The sequence below is a fragment of the Protomyctophum parallelum genome (genome assembly GCF_964188405.1).
Source record: "Protomyctophum parallelum genome assembly, chromosome: 1".
Lineage (NCBI taxonomy): Eukaryota > Metazoa > Chordata > Actinopteri > Myctophiformes > Myctophidae > Protomyctophum > Protomyctophum parallelum.
The window spans coordinates 84,440,701-84,453,104 of record NC_139697.1 but is presented as its reverse complement, the minus strand read 5'-3'; the positions used below and the strand labels follow the sequence as shown (position 1 = coordinate 84,453,104).

At 40.9% G+C, this 12,404-nt stretch overlaps 1 protein-coding gene across 1 annotated transcript in view; it reads right to left on the bottom strand.

Annotated features, from left to right (window-relative positions):
- LOC310855281 (collagenase 3) overlaps window positions 1–8,617 on the bottom strand; it is a gene marked incomplete at both ends in the record, with an annotated part of 9,722 nt that extends 1,105 nt beyond the window's left edge. The window contains 8 exons of the mRNA XM_083760227.1: window positions 14–173; window positions 1,246–1,382; window positions 1,924–2,053; window positions 4,342–4,503; window positions 4,761–4,886; window positions 5,005–5,153; window positions 6,928–7,181; window positions 8,501–8,617. Of these exons, the coding sequence (XP_083616353.1) occupies window positions 14–173; window positions 1,246–1,382; window positions 1,924–2,053; window positions 4,342–4,503; window positions 4,761–4,886; window positions 5,005–5,153; window positions 6,928–7,181; window positions 8,501–8,617 (1,235 nt within the window). The remainder of the gene's footprint in view (window positions 1–13; window positions 174–1,245; window positions 1,383–1,923; window positions 2,054–4,341; window positions 4,504–4,760; window positions 4,887–5,004; window positions 5,154–6,927; window positions 7,182–8,500) is intronic.
- Between the last annotated feature and the right edge of the window lie 3,787 nt (window positions 8,618–12,404).

Below are 12,404 nucleotides of genomic sequence, written 5' to 3'. Positions count from 1 at the left end.
ATGGACTGAGTACCTCCAACACTCATGACCAGTGAACAACACAGTGAGGCGAGCTTCACGGAAATGGAGAGCAGCATCTACAGCCTGAATCCTGGGAGGGAAGCCCAACTCAGAGACGTTTTTGGGGAAGCCCTCTAGGAGGCTCACCTGATGGATCACCCAGTACTGATGACCTAAAACAACCAGAGTACTGTGTGATGATCTCCAGTGCATTTCATTTCCATGATATATTCCAATGGTTCTAAAAGTGAGGCCCAGGGATGTATCGGGGTCCTTGAAATTAAAACATTTGTGAACCACTGATATATTCACTTTACTGTATGTAGAAAAGAGTCAACCTAGTTATCAACACCAGAAGAAGAAGAAGAAGAAATGCGTTCTGGTAAATCAAGTTTACCAAGGGTAACTGGACTAAGCATCAGATACTTGTTTACAGCCAGGCCCACATGGAGCATTTCATGGTAGTGGTTCAATGCCTTGTCCAAGGGCACTTCAACAGTGGTAATTTTAATGTGTCGGACCGCTGATTCGAACTGGCGACCTTCCGATATCTAGCCCGCTCCGCAATCCACTCGGCCACCGCTGCCACTGCCACCAACCCTCCCCCTGGCCTATTCCATGTGGACCCACCCACCTCACTTGCTGTCACTCCCTCTCAATCAGTAATCTCACCTGCTCCCACTCACACCTCAATCAATGGCCAGCTATATATACTGCCTGAGTGCCTGTCCATGCAGTCAGTGTTTGGCAGCAGCAGCAGCAACAACAACAACAACAACGACGACGACGACGACGACGACGACGACGACGACGACGACGACGACGACGACGACGACGACGACGACAACAACAACTCCACCACCACCACCACCACCACCTCCTGAGAGCCCTCTGTCCTGGAGCCTCAGGCCTTTGTTATGCGTCATTGAAGTGAGTTCAGTTTGTTCATGTTCATTTGTATATTGCATTTTATTGGTTCTTTGTGTTAAATGTAACCTTTATCTCCAGCCAGTCTCAACCAAACCCTACCCTACACTGTATTTAAACAAAAATAAACTTTGTCCCGTAATTCTTTCGTCTACACATCTCTTCGCAGAAAATAGCAATCCACAAGCTCTCAACCATGTGTTGTGATCTTGTAGATCTGCTATCTTTGACAAAAGTTTGCCCGAGACATAAAAATGTTTGTCCGGGACACCAGTGTTCATGATCAAATAAGAATAATGCAGTGAGGTTTAGGCCTACCTTTAAAGGCCACCAACAAGTTCCTCTCTACGTTTTCATAAGCAGCATCCAAGCTTGGAGGTAGGATGTCTGTCCACAGACTGTTTATCAGAGAGATTCTTGTCTCATCAAACGCAGAATGTTTGCGCCACATAAATCTGAAAGGGCATAAAAAGCATAGTTTCTGCCTGGAGTTTGCATGTCCTCCCCTATAGTAGGTACCCTCACAAAAACATGCAGTAATCCTGGTCTCTATACTGCCTCCCCCTGGTCAGCCAGGGTGCCTGATGGAGGGGAAAGGAACTGTTTGGAATAACGAGTTCCTTCCACGCGTTACGTCATACTGTGTTTTGGTTAAACAAAACACAGTATTGTAACACGCAGCAGCCTGCTCACTCCTCAAGCATTGAAGGAAGCATGAGCTTCAGGGCTCTTCCCAAGTTGGCAGAGGGAGAGTAGCGCTCAGGATTACAGCTTTACTTAGGGCAGGCAATTGGCATCAGGTAAAAATTGGTTACAAAATCGTAGGATATAAACATTCCAAAAAAAGGGGAGAAAAAGCAGAGTTAAAATCTTTAATGGTGGACTACCTGCATTGTTGAAATTTTAGGGACTTAATTTGACGGCCTAGACATGGATACACAGGTTGGATTTGTCAAACTTGTGTATGTGTACAGTAGTAATACAAACGTACTTTACCTGTCTTTGAAAAACAGGACCTCCTGCTGTAGTTCTGTTATAGCATCAAAAGACAAATCGGGGTCACATTTGTCAGGTGTTTTGGGAGGGGGCCTCCTCAAGGCCAGTGACGAGAACGTGGGATTTATACCTGCAGGAGGGGCATTAAAAAGGGGCAATTTTAAATTATGTTTGATATTAGCAACAGCTACTATATTCTGTATGTTTTTTTTTTTTTTTTAATGTTCTGTTTATTCATTTTTGGTTTTTTACAAATATCGAAATAAATTGAGAAATAATAACAGAGTGACAAATACAAAAAAACTAAAACACACAACAAAACACAAACTCCAAATCAAGACAACCAAAGAACATTCAAAACACAAAACAATAAAAACAATATATAAAATATATATATTAAAAATAAAACTCCAATATAGTCAATATACGTAGCAGATCATGGTCACAAACATCATCCAGACAAGACAGGTTGGCCAGTCAGGCAACAGTTATTCAGGTTCAATCGGGGACACAAGTTTAAGGCGGTCAACATGAGACAAAAGGCTGCCTTGTTTTACTGAATTTGGAGATAGAGCCACGCAATGTATATTTAATTTTTTCCTATTTAAAAAATACAGTATGTCAGATATCCAACGGGAATGTGAAGGGGGGTATGTTTTTTTCCAATGCATGAGAATAAGACGTCTTGCCAGAATGTTAATTGTTTTTATACGGCATGTTTCTCACATGAAAAATCCTCCTGTGAAATGTATTACACTAAAATATGAAAACTGGAGAACCTAAGTAAGTAAATGAAAGCTTGTGATAGATGGTTGCAGTGCAACAGAGTGTTTTTTTAGGTGCATGTTGCAGATAAGATTATTGGATCCACGCTGACATCTGCCACACCTTATTATGTCTTATCCTTTTATACTGTTTGTTTGGGAATATATGTAATATTTGACCATTTCCCTGACAGGGTGACAACAATAATCATGCATCTGCAACCATTGTGTTCACCATCTTGTGCAGGTTTTTTCGAGTCTTAAACTCACAACCTCTACCAGTCGTTCTCAAAGTGGGGTCTCATCAGAGTTGCTTATGGGGGTTCCACATTGACCACATTGAGTTATGGGAGTCCTGGAAATTAAAAGGTTTGAGAACCTGCAACTCTTTCACTGAGGAAAACTAAATAAAAACTAAGCTATATGATGACTAAGAATAATGACAATTGAATGACAATTTCGTCAACAAATAAAAACTAGACTAAAATGTCAGTGGAGACTGGAGAATAGATCCAGTAGAACTAAAAGACAAGTCATTTTATGCTTGGTTGCATGCTGAAAATAGCAGATCCACAAGCTCACAACACGTCATGCTGCAACGCGTTGTGAGCTTGTAGTCTAAAATCAGCTATTACGACGGCATCAAGGCCAACTGTAGATTTAGTCAACTAAAATCTTATGATATTTAGTTGACTAAACTTGGACTAACACTAAATCATTTCAGGTGACTAAAATGTGACTATTAAACTAAATCAAAATGTGCTGTCAAAATTAACACTACCACAATGTTTTGTATATTCTGCAGCTCCTTATGTGTTGTTCAGGGCAAGACAAGGCAAATGTATTTGTATAGTTGCGTTACAACAACAAGGCAATCCAATGTGCTTTAAATGTGATTTTTGCGAAGGATTTGAGCCAGGTACTGTACACACTAGTCTAGAAAAACACATTCCTTGGTTTTGATATCATTGACATCTTCTCTCAAAAGAGATTCTGCAAGAAAAACATGGGAATCCATTACCGAATGGGTTCCCAGATTGTTGGCATCGAGACAAAATGGTTTCACACGTAAGTCATAAAATTCAAAAACTGTTAGGAATTTCCATTGGGGAAAAAAATAAATCTCACTAAAACACACCCAGCATATTGCACTTGGTCCCATGTTCATCATACGTAGCTTGATATAGCTCTTGACTGTGGTATACGTGCAGAAAAACAGGAATATTGATAATGACATGATAACAATAGTTTGCGTACACACATCCACCATGCACCCTAATAACAAATTATGATATACGGTATGCTGTTTCGTTGTTTTTTCTCTCTTGAGAATACTCAAATTATGGGGACATCCGGGGGGGGGATTAAGTTCCTGCACATCACCTGCTTGGCTCGATGCTCCAACAAACACCGTGTTGGCCGTGTTCATGGCTGGGTGGTGAGGGTGTTTTATGTCACTGTGTTTTTGTGTTTCGTTTTTTTAACAAAACGCCTGCAGTCCGCAAGGCTATACTGTTAGCAACTTCTGCAGTGTGGTCAGGGCGCCTGTTCAGAGGGTTGTGGAACTGAGAAGAATAGATTGATTCTCCGCATATATGTGGGAGAAAAAGAGAGATTTTTTTTTTTTTTTTTTCAAGATATTCAGATGACTCACCATATACATCTTGGACATCTTTGACATCTTGGAAGGAGAGTTGAAATTCAGCTTGAGGGCCAAAGTTGTATGCTGGGTACATGATGGCTCCTGGGTCAGAAGAATGGGGCAGACCAAGAGCATGGCCAAACTCATGTGTAGCCACACCAAATAAGTTAAACCCTGAAACAAAAAAAACAAAAAAACATTGCCATTCATCATTGTTAAAATGGTCAGTTCAAAATTCATGTTATCTTTTTGGATGATAATAAATTGCCAATTGTACTCAAAATGGTACCCAATATTCAGCTTATCGTAATATTGGGTAACATTTCACCCTACTGCAAAATATAACTACAGCAGATTCTACATCTGTATAAGTTTGTTAGTTTGAGAAGATTTATCAAGTTCAAGTTTTATAGCTAAGTTTTTGCCAGTACCAGTAGAATTAAAACTCCAATCTTCATCTACATCAAAATGGACATCTCCTCCAATACCCAGCCCAGGTAGGAAGGCATGAGCTAGGATACCTCCTTTGCCATCAAATGCTGCACCATCATCATGATCTGTGAAACGACATCCAATTAAATGGCATTTAAACGTCAACATTCATGCACCACCAGCAACATGGAGCTGCACAACTTTTATGGCATCACATAAAACGAAAACCTCTCTGGATCTCACCGCCGCTGTAGAAAGAAATGACAATGTCAGCCTCCCTCCTGCTCCGTCTGCGGAAGCGAATGGGTGTGACCTCTGACCACAGTTTCCATGCTGCTCTGAAGACTTTGCGTGCCTGCGAGGCCTTGATGTTCTGACTGTATATGGAGATTCTGAGAAAATAGCAAAAGAGACAGGCCATCTTGTAGAGAACATTGGTTCTCAAACTTTTACATTTCAAGGTCTTCCCTTAACTCTGACAGTATGGAAGCTAATGGACGCTAACGGCTCCATTTGGTTCCATTTCTATATATATACTGTCAGAGATACAGACCCTTAAAGGAACCCTGCATATAGATAGAGTCCCTGGTATCCACTTTGAAAACCACTGTTGTAGATGATCAGTCTGCTTGTCTGTGTGGGTTTTTTACTTTATATTTTATAGATATATTTATTACTATAAATAATACGGTAGCCTAAATTAAGAAAGTAATGGTTAAATCACGGCCCCCTCATGCATTAGTTCTTCGCAAGGGTGAGAGGGCTGTGATTTTTCCATTACTTTTTTATGTTTATTCTATTTGAAAGTGAAATATCCCTTTAACTTTCATTTTATAGAAGTCAACGGTGGTTTGATCAGGGTGAAACTTTGCCCAAATATGAAGTAATATGTCATAGACACGTCGTAGATGACTGACTGTCACAGACTGGCTAGCATCTGAGATCCACATGGGAGCCAAGCTCCTATTAGATGCTATCTAATGGTGCGTTCAGACTTGGATGGTTAGAACGGCGCGATTACATGCAAAGACGAGAATTGTGCGAACGGGCGCAACGCAACCTGGCAAAACATAAACGGGACGAACCAAGGCGAATATATATATATTGAAGTCTGAACGCAGCTTTATTGTTAACTAGAGCGCTGGCCTACTTGGAACGATGCAAGTTGAAAATGCATGACCCACCCAGATATTATGTCTGTGTCCCTTTTATGCCCATATATGGAGTGTTTTGTCAGGCATGCCCAAATATAGTCTATGCAGATGTCAGAATGATGTCAGAACAGGCCAGCTCCATATATGGACCCTAGGCAGGGGCCCTGTCCAGAGCCCCGGGAAGAGGCCTTTTTGGGGCGGTTCTGGACAACCGTGGGTGTCGAATTTAAAGGTGGTGGGCGAACAGTTCTCGAGTTACGTGGATTACACACAGACAGACAGGTGCATTTATAGATAGATTATGAAGCAAATAAATCTGATGGATATAAATCCCATTCACTATATACAGTATATGTAGCTACATTATTGAGGGGCGCTAGCCCCTCCTATATACAGGTTTAATGTTTTAATGTTTTTAGTTAAACAAACTAAAAAAAATCACAACCGTGTGAAGTGAGGGGCGCTAATATATTAAAGTCTAACTCATGTTGATTAGGTGATGTAATGGTGATGTAAAACAAACGGTGCCAACACAAACATTAAACGCCATTAACAATAAAGAGACAACATGACGAAAACGACACAATATGATGTACATTTTCCCTTCATTGTCAATGCGTTTACAAAACAAACTTTGAACTAAAGACAAACATTAAACCTGTGTATAGGAGGGGCTAGCGCCCCTCAAAAACGCCATTGACAATGAAGGGAAATTTACGTCCAACACAAACATTAAATGCCATTAACAATAAAGAGAGTTTAATGTTTGTTTTGTCCGTGTTTCTTTTACATAACCATTACATCACCTAATCATAGCAACATGAGTTAGACTTTAATATATTAGCGCTCCTCACTTCACACAGGTGTGATTTTTACCATTATACACACACTCAACAGCCAGAACAGAATCACCAAAAACATGCATTAATTTGCAGAATGGCTAATTGCACTTGACTTGAGTTAGGAAAATGCTACAACTACTTCTCTGGATTTACTGGTTTAAATCCCTCACCTGTAGCTGAGGGTTTTCTTTTTCCAACGTAATGTCTCCCCAAATGACTCCACATCTGACAGACCACAGCGAGGCCTCCTCATAACTGCTAGAGTCTCTGGTGTTATCTCTCCACTTTCAGGAAGACCAAAGAAGTACTGCATCTCCTTGATCTTACCACAGAGTCCAGGCACCTGATCTGTTCTGCTGTTTTCTGCAGCCCTCCTGTGTTTCTCTGACTTGGGTTTGTAGCCATAAAAGTTCTTAACGTACTCCTGAAAGCAGATAGTTCATTCAGTGTGCAAGATGATTTATTATCACAGCTGACGAGAAACAAACTGAATGTGAGCCAAGTAGACACTTCTCAGGTGTTGGAGACAGAATAGGAGCATTTTATCTAATTTCTTGATCTTTCATGAAATGTTATTCATTTTTAATGCCCGAGGCACAGACATTCCATTTGAATTGGTCCAAAAAATAAAAATAAATAAATGCAGTAATCACTAAGCAATAAAATAAATGTAAATAACAGTACTACAAGGGCATTTATCTCTTAAATTTGTCACAATCTCTGGCAAGTAGAATAGACGTACAAATGATCAGATGTGGATATAATAAGTGGATTCTTTTTTACAGTAAACATTCCTGAAATTTCCCTAAACCTTTAAAAGCAGTGTCGAGCAGATGATAGCTTTTTCCTGGTAATTGTAGGTGTCATGCCATGAAAGGTCGACTCTAAGTTTATGACCTAAGGTTAAAATACTGTTGGTCCATACAAGTTCACATATTCTACTTCAAAAGTTGGCTTTAGAAATGTCTTTCTGCATAAACCTTTTTTTTTGTTCTAGATCTGTAATACATGGTTCTCAAAGTGGGGCCAGGCCCTCTGGGTTCCTTGAGGGTGTATTTGGTTGGGGCGCCCGCTGGCCAAGTGGTCCAGGCGCATGCCACATATAGGCTTTGGCCTGACAGCGAGTTGCTGTTCATGACGACCTTTGCTGAGTGTCTCTCCCCTTCACTCTCTCCCTCTTTCCTGTCTATCTTCACTTGATACTATCAATAAAGGCAGAAAAGCCACACAAAAAAAAATCTTTAAAAAAAAGAAAAACATGTGTAGCTCTTTGGTGATGATCACTCCGTTTCAACATGAGACACTGGTCCTTCAGATAATAATTTTTGCCTACCATGAATTTGTCTACCGACAACAGACAACAGTCGCCATACCCACATACCCACAACACTGTGATCTCCCTGGAGAAAAGGAACTTATATGTAAGACTGCTGATTATAGATGAACTAGATTACAGCTCAGCATTCAACACCATAGTCCCTTCCAGACTTGACACAAAGCTCAGAAACCTATAGGATTCAACCCTATAGCCTGCTGCCTGTGCAGCTTTCTGTGGTGATGATGGGCTCCAAAACCTTTGCCCCGGCCTGAATGTCAACACAGGAGACTCCAACCAGTAAACTTATGGCCTAATCACTTGCGGCAATGTGGCTACAGGAGAGAGGGGGAGAACCTGACACAGTGTTGCTCGAAAAACAACCTGGCCATCAACGTCGACAGGTGCATATCTTTGGTCCGACGTACTAACAGTCCGACTTCTTTGGTCAGACCTCCTACGCCAAACCCTAACCTAAGCCATGGGGTGAATCTTAACCGTCCACGCATGTCGGAGCCACGGATGAGTCTTAACCGGCCACGCATGTCGGAGCCACGGGTGAATCTTAACCGGCCATGCATGTGTCTTAACGAGCCACGCATGTAGGAGTCACGGGTGAGTCTTAACCGGCCATGCATGTGTCTTAACCAGCCACGCATGTAGGAGTCATGGGTGAGTCTTAACCAGCCACGCATGTAGGAGTCACGGGTGAGTCTTAACCGGCCATGCATGTGTCTTAACCAGCCACGCATTTCGGAGTCATGGGTGAGTCTTAACCAGCCACGCTGTAGGAGTCACGGGTAAGTCTTAACCGGCCATGCATGTGTCTTAACCAGCCACGCATTTCGGAGCCACGGGTGAGTCTTAACCAGCCACGCATTTCGGAGCCACGGGTGAGTCTTAACCAGCCATGCATGTGTCTTAACCTGCCATGCATTTCGGAGCCACGGGTGAGTCTTAACCGGCCACGTATGTCGGACTGTTGGTACGTCGGACTAACGTCTTCCCCCCATGGGGGACTGTTGGTACGTCAGACTAACCTCTTCCCCCCAACATCGACAAGACCAAAGAGCTGATCGTGGACTACAGGAAGGCGGGGAGAGAACGCATTACATCTGGCACCACAATGGAGAGGATAAGCAACCTCAAATTCCTCAGCATCCACATAACTGAGAAACTCTATACGCTTATGGGCCTTCGCCAGAGGTACCAGCCTCCTGACAGGCTGCATCACTGTTTGGTATGCCAGGTATGGGAACTGCACAGACCTCAACCACAAAGCATTGCAGTGGAGATGTGAGCTTCATTCCATACAGGACAGACAAGCTCACAGCCTTAACAATAGCCCAACCATGGACATGGGGGGGAAGATGTTAGTCCCACGTATACCAACAGTCCGACATACGTGGCCGGTTAAGACTCACCCGTGGCTCCGACATGCGTGGCCTGTTAAGACACATGCGTGGCCGGTTAAGACCTTGTGGCTTCCATGTGTGTTTACGGTTAGGTTAGGGTTTGGGGTAGGACGTCGGACCAAAGTAGTGTCGCACCAAAGATATGAACCAATAAAAAAGGTTTGCTAATGAAAAAGCCTGAAAAAGAAAAATATCTCAAAACATGAATGCCTCCTTGAACTCAGATGATTATGAGTTGATATTTTAAAGTAGATTCAGCTAATTTGGGTAATTAAATTTTGTATTTGATTGTACTAATTTCTTGTATCTCCATTAATAAAACCTTGGAATGTCTGTATTACAATAATAAAGAATATCTGTATATGAAATTTCCAGAGACAATAATGTAATGTTTCAGCTCACCTTTGGAGCTTCTTACGTGTATATATTTTCTATATGATTCCCATACAGACCAAGTTTTTTCTTTCACATTCCAGACTAGACCATGGTGACGGCTGCCATAAAATCACAATAGTGTTAAAGAAAATCAGCAGTGGTGGACAAAGTAGTAAATACTTTATTTTATATAGTATTCAAAAGTATTTGCTCTAAAAGAATACTCAATAATTAAAAAGTAACTTTTTCTTGTCTTTGAAATGTATAGTGGAGTGAAAGTACAAAAACCAAAGAATACTCAAGTAAAGTACAGATACTCAGATTTACTTAACAGACATCTTTGTGATCATTATTCATTACATGTCATGATTTCATGTTTCCTGTGTCTGTGCAAAATTACAAAATTGATTTCTAAAAAACTAAATAATAATACTAATACTAATTTGTTACTCTCCACCACTGGAAATCAGCTTTTATTTAATATTTTAAACTGGATCAACCAAGTCAACCAAGTCATTAAAGGTCTGTGGTTGTATCAACCCATTCATTACATGATGGTTGTTTGTTTAAAATGTAATAAACCTGCACTCATTAACAATTATGTGGTGTTTAAAATGTAATCAACCCACTCATTAACAGTGTGTGGTTGTACTGTAACGGTCTAACATAGAAAAGAATAAATCTGGGGGAAAGCTCAGAAGTTTCCCTATTTCCCTATATGGGGATTGTCATCATATATAGGACAGGTGGAACTTTTCAAAGTATATTATTATTTATTGAAGATAGGACGCATTATGAGCTTGTTGGTCATCTATTTTCAAAAAGCTTTTGATTTGTTATTTTAGTTGATAAGGTTTAAGTGGTTAAAGGCAAAGTTGATTGTGTCAATGAATCACTGCAAGATGCTTCTATAAGGACTGCACTTAATTAGATTAACATCACTGGCATAGCAAAGTGCTACTCAAGCACAGACTAAAGGGTTTTCCCATCCCTACATCACATCCATCCATTTATAAATACCTTGGCAAACTCCTGTTGGGCTTCAGATGGTCCAGTGTGGGTTTGTGAAGGTCCTTGGATTTTAAGAGGAAATGTCATTATTTGATCAGGGGTTAGCATGAGAGTCAAAAAGCACAGCCAGAGCATCCCCATAGCCGACCGTCTAGGATCCCTGCAAGCCAGCCGCTGTCTTTGAATTGTGCAAGTGCAGATACAGCAGTCTCTCTGGGGACCACCTGGATCCCAATGTTACAATTATATATGTGTTTGTGCACTCCTGTCCTGACAAGATCAGCACAGTGGCTCTGTGCACCTCTTAAATTGCTCACCAAAGACATGTCACGGACCTGCAAATGTTTGGTCTACCTTTTAACTTGTCAACATTGTGGTTATCAGTACCAAAATTTGCATTTACAGAGTGTTATGCAACATTATGGAGGTATGTTATGATGGTGGATAATTGAGGGGTTACAATGTTAAAGCCTGCGGTCACAGCGCTGATGTATTTGGCTGTCCTGTGTCTGTCACTTTTAGATTTGCATAATACAAATGTTGATATTTAGATAAAGCTAAAAAAAAATCTTAATTGTAATTGGAGGAGTGTTGAAATATGATCTTGGATATGAGATTCTTATGTTCAGAGATTGTATCAAAGTGAGTGATGCATTGCTTTGTGATACATAATATGATGAAACAAAAGGACAAGCCAATCAATCTGTTTTGGGTGGCATGTACTTTTAATCACGTGTTTGTTGTCTTGTGTTGCCTATCTGTGAAAACAAGACACAGAATCTGACTACAAAGGAGCGCAAATATGTCCTGGGAGGCTTGCCCAAATTCAGTGTTTCCCAACCTGGGGAGTGGGGCGCCAAAGATCACGGGGAGGGGGGGGGGGGGGGGGGGTGCAGAGTGTAGTGGGCTTATTACTGTTAACTAACTAAGACTAACGAAATACCACAGCACTATAATTGAAAGTAAAAATTTTGTCAACTGAAATAAAACATAAAAAAAGGCTTTACAAATAACTAAAACTATAGTAAAACATATCACCTAGCCTGCATGGACGATTACGCTAAGCCAGACAGACAGACAGAATGAGACAACTACTGTAGGCCTTTACATTGGGCTACAAGGCATATCATAAAAAAATAATACCTTTCTTGCATCTCATGCATTAGGAGCTAAGGAGTAAATCAAGACTTTATATTGGCTCACAACAGGTTTGAGACTTGTTGGTAGCGCAAACAACGATATAAGGTCTGTGTCTGTCTTGTGAATGAGAAACATGATTTATAGCTGCAAATTATAATCTGTGTTGCATGGTTATGGTTTATGGTTAATGTTTCTGGATATTGATGACGTTAGTTGATGACAGAAAATTGGAAGCAAATTTGATTTGCACCTGGTGCGTTTACTGCATGGGAATTTATCAGCACTATATGCTGTCGGGCACACACGGGAAAAGTGGCATTCATGAAGGTCAATTAGCTTACTGTATTTTCATAATCCATATGCCATACCACAAAACGTACCTTCTTCACAC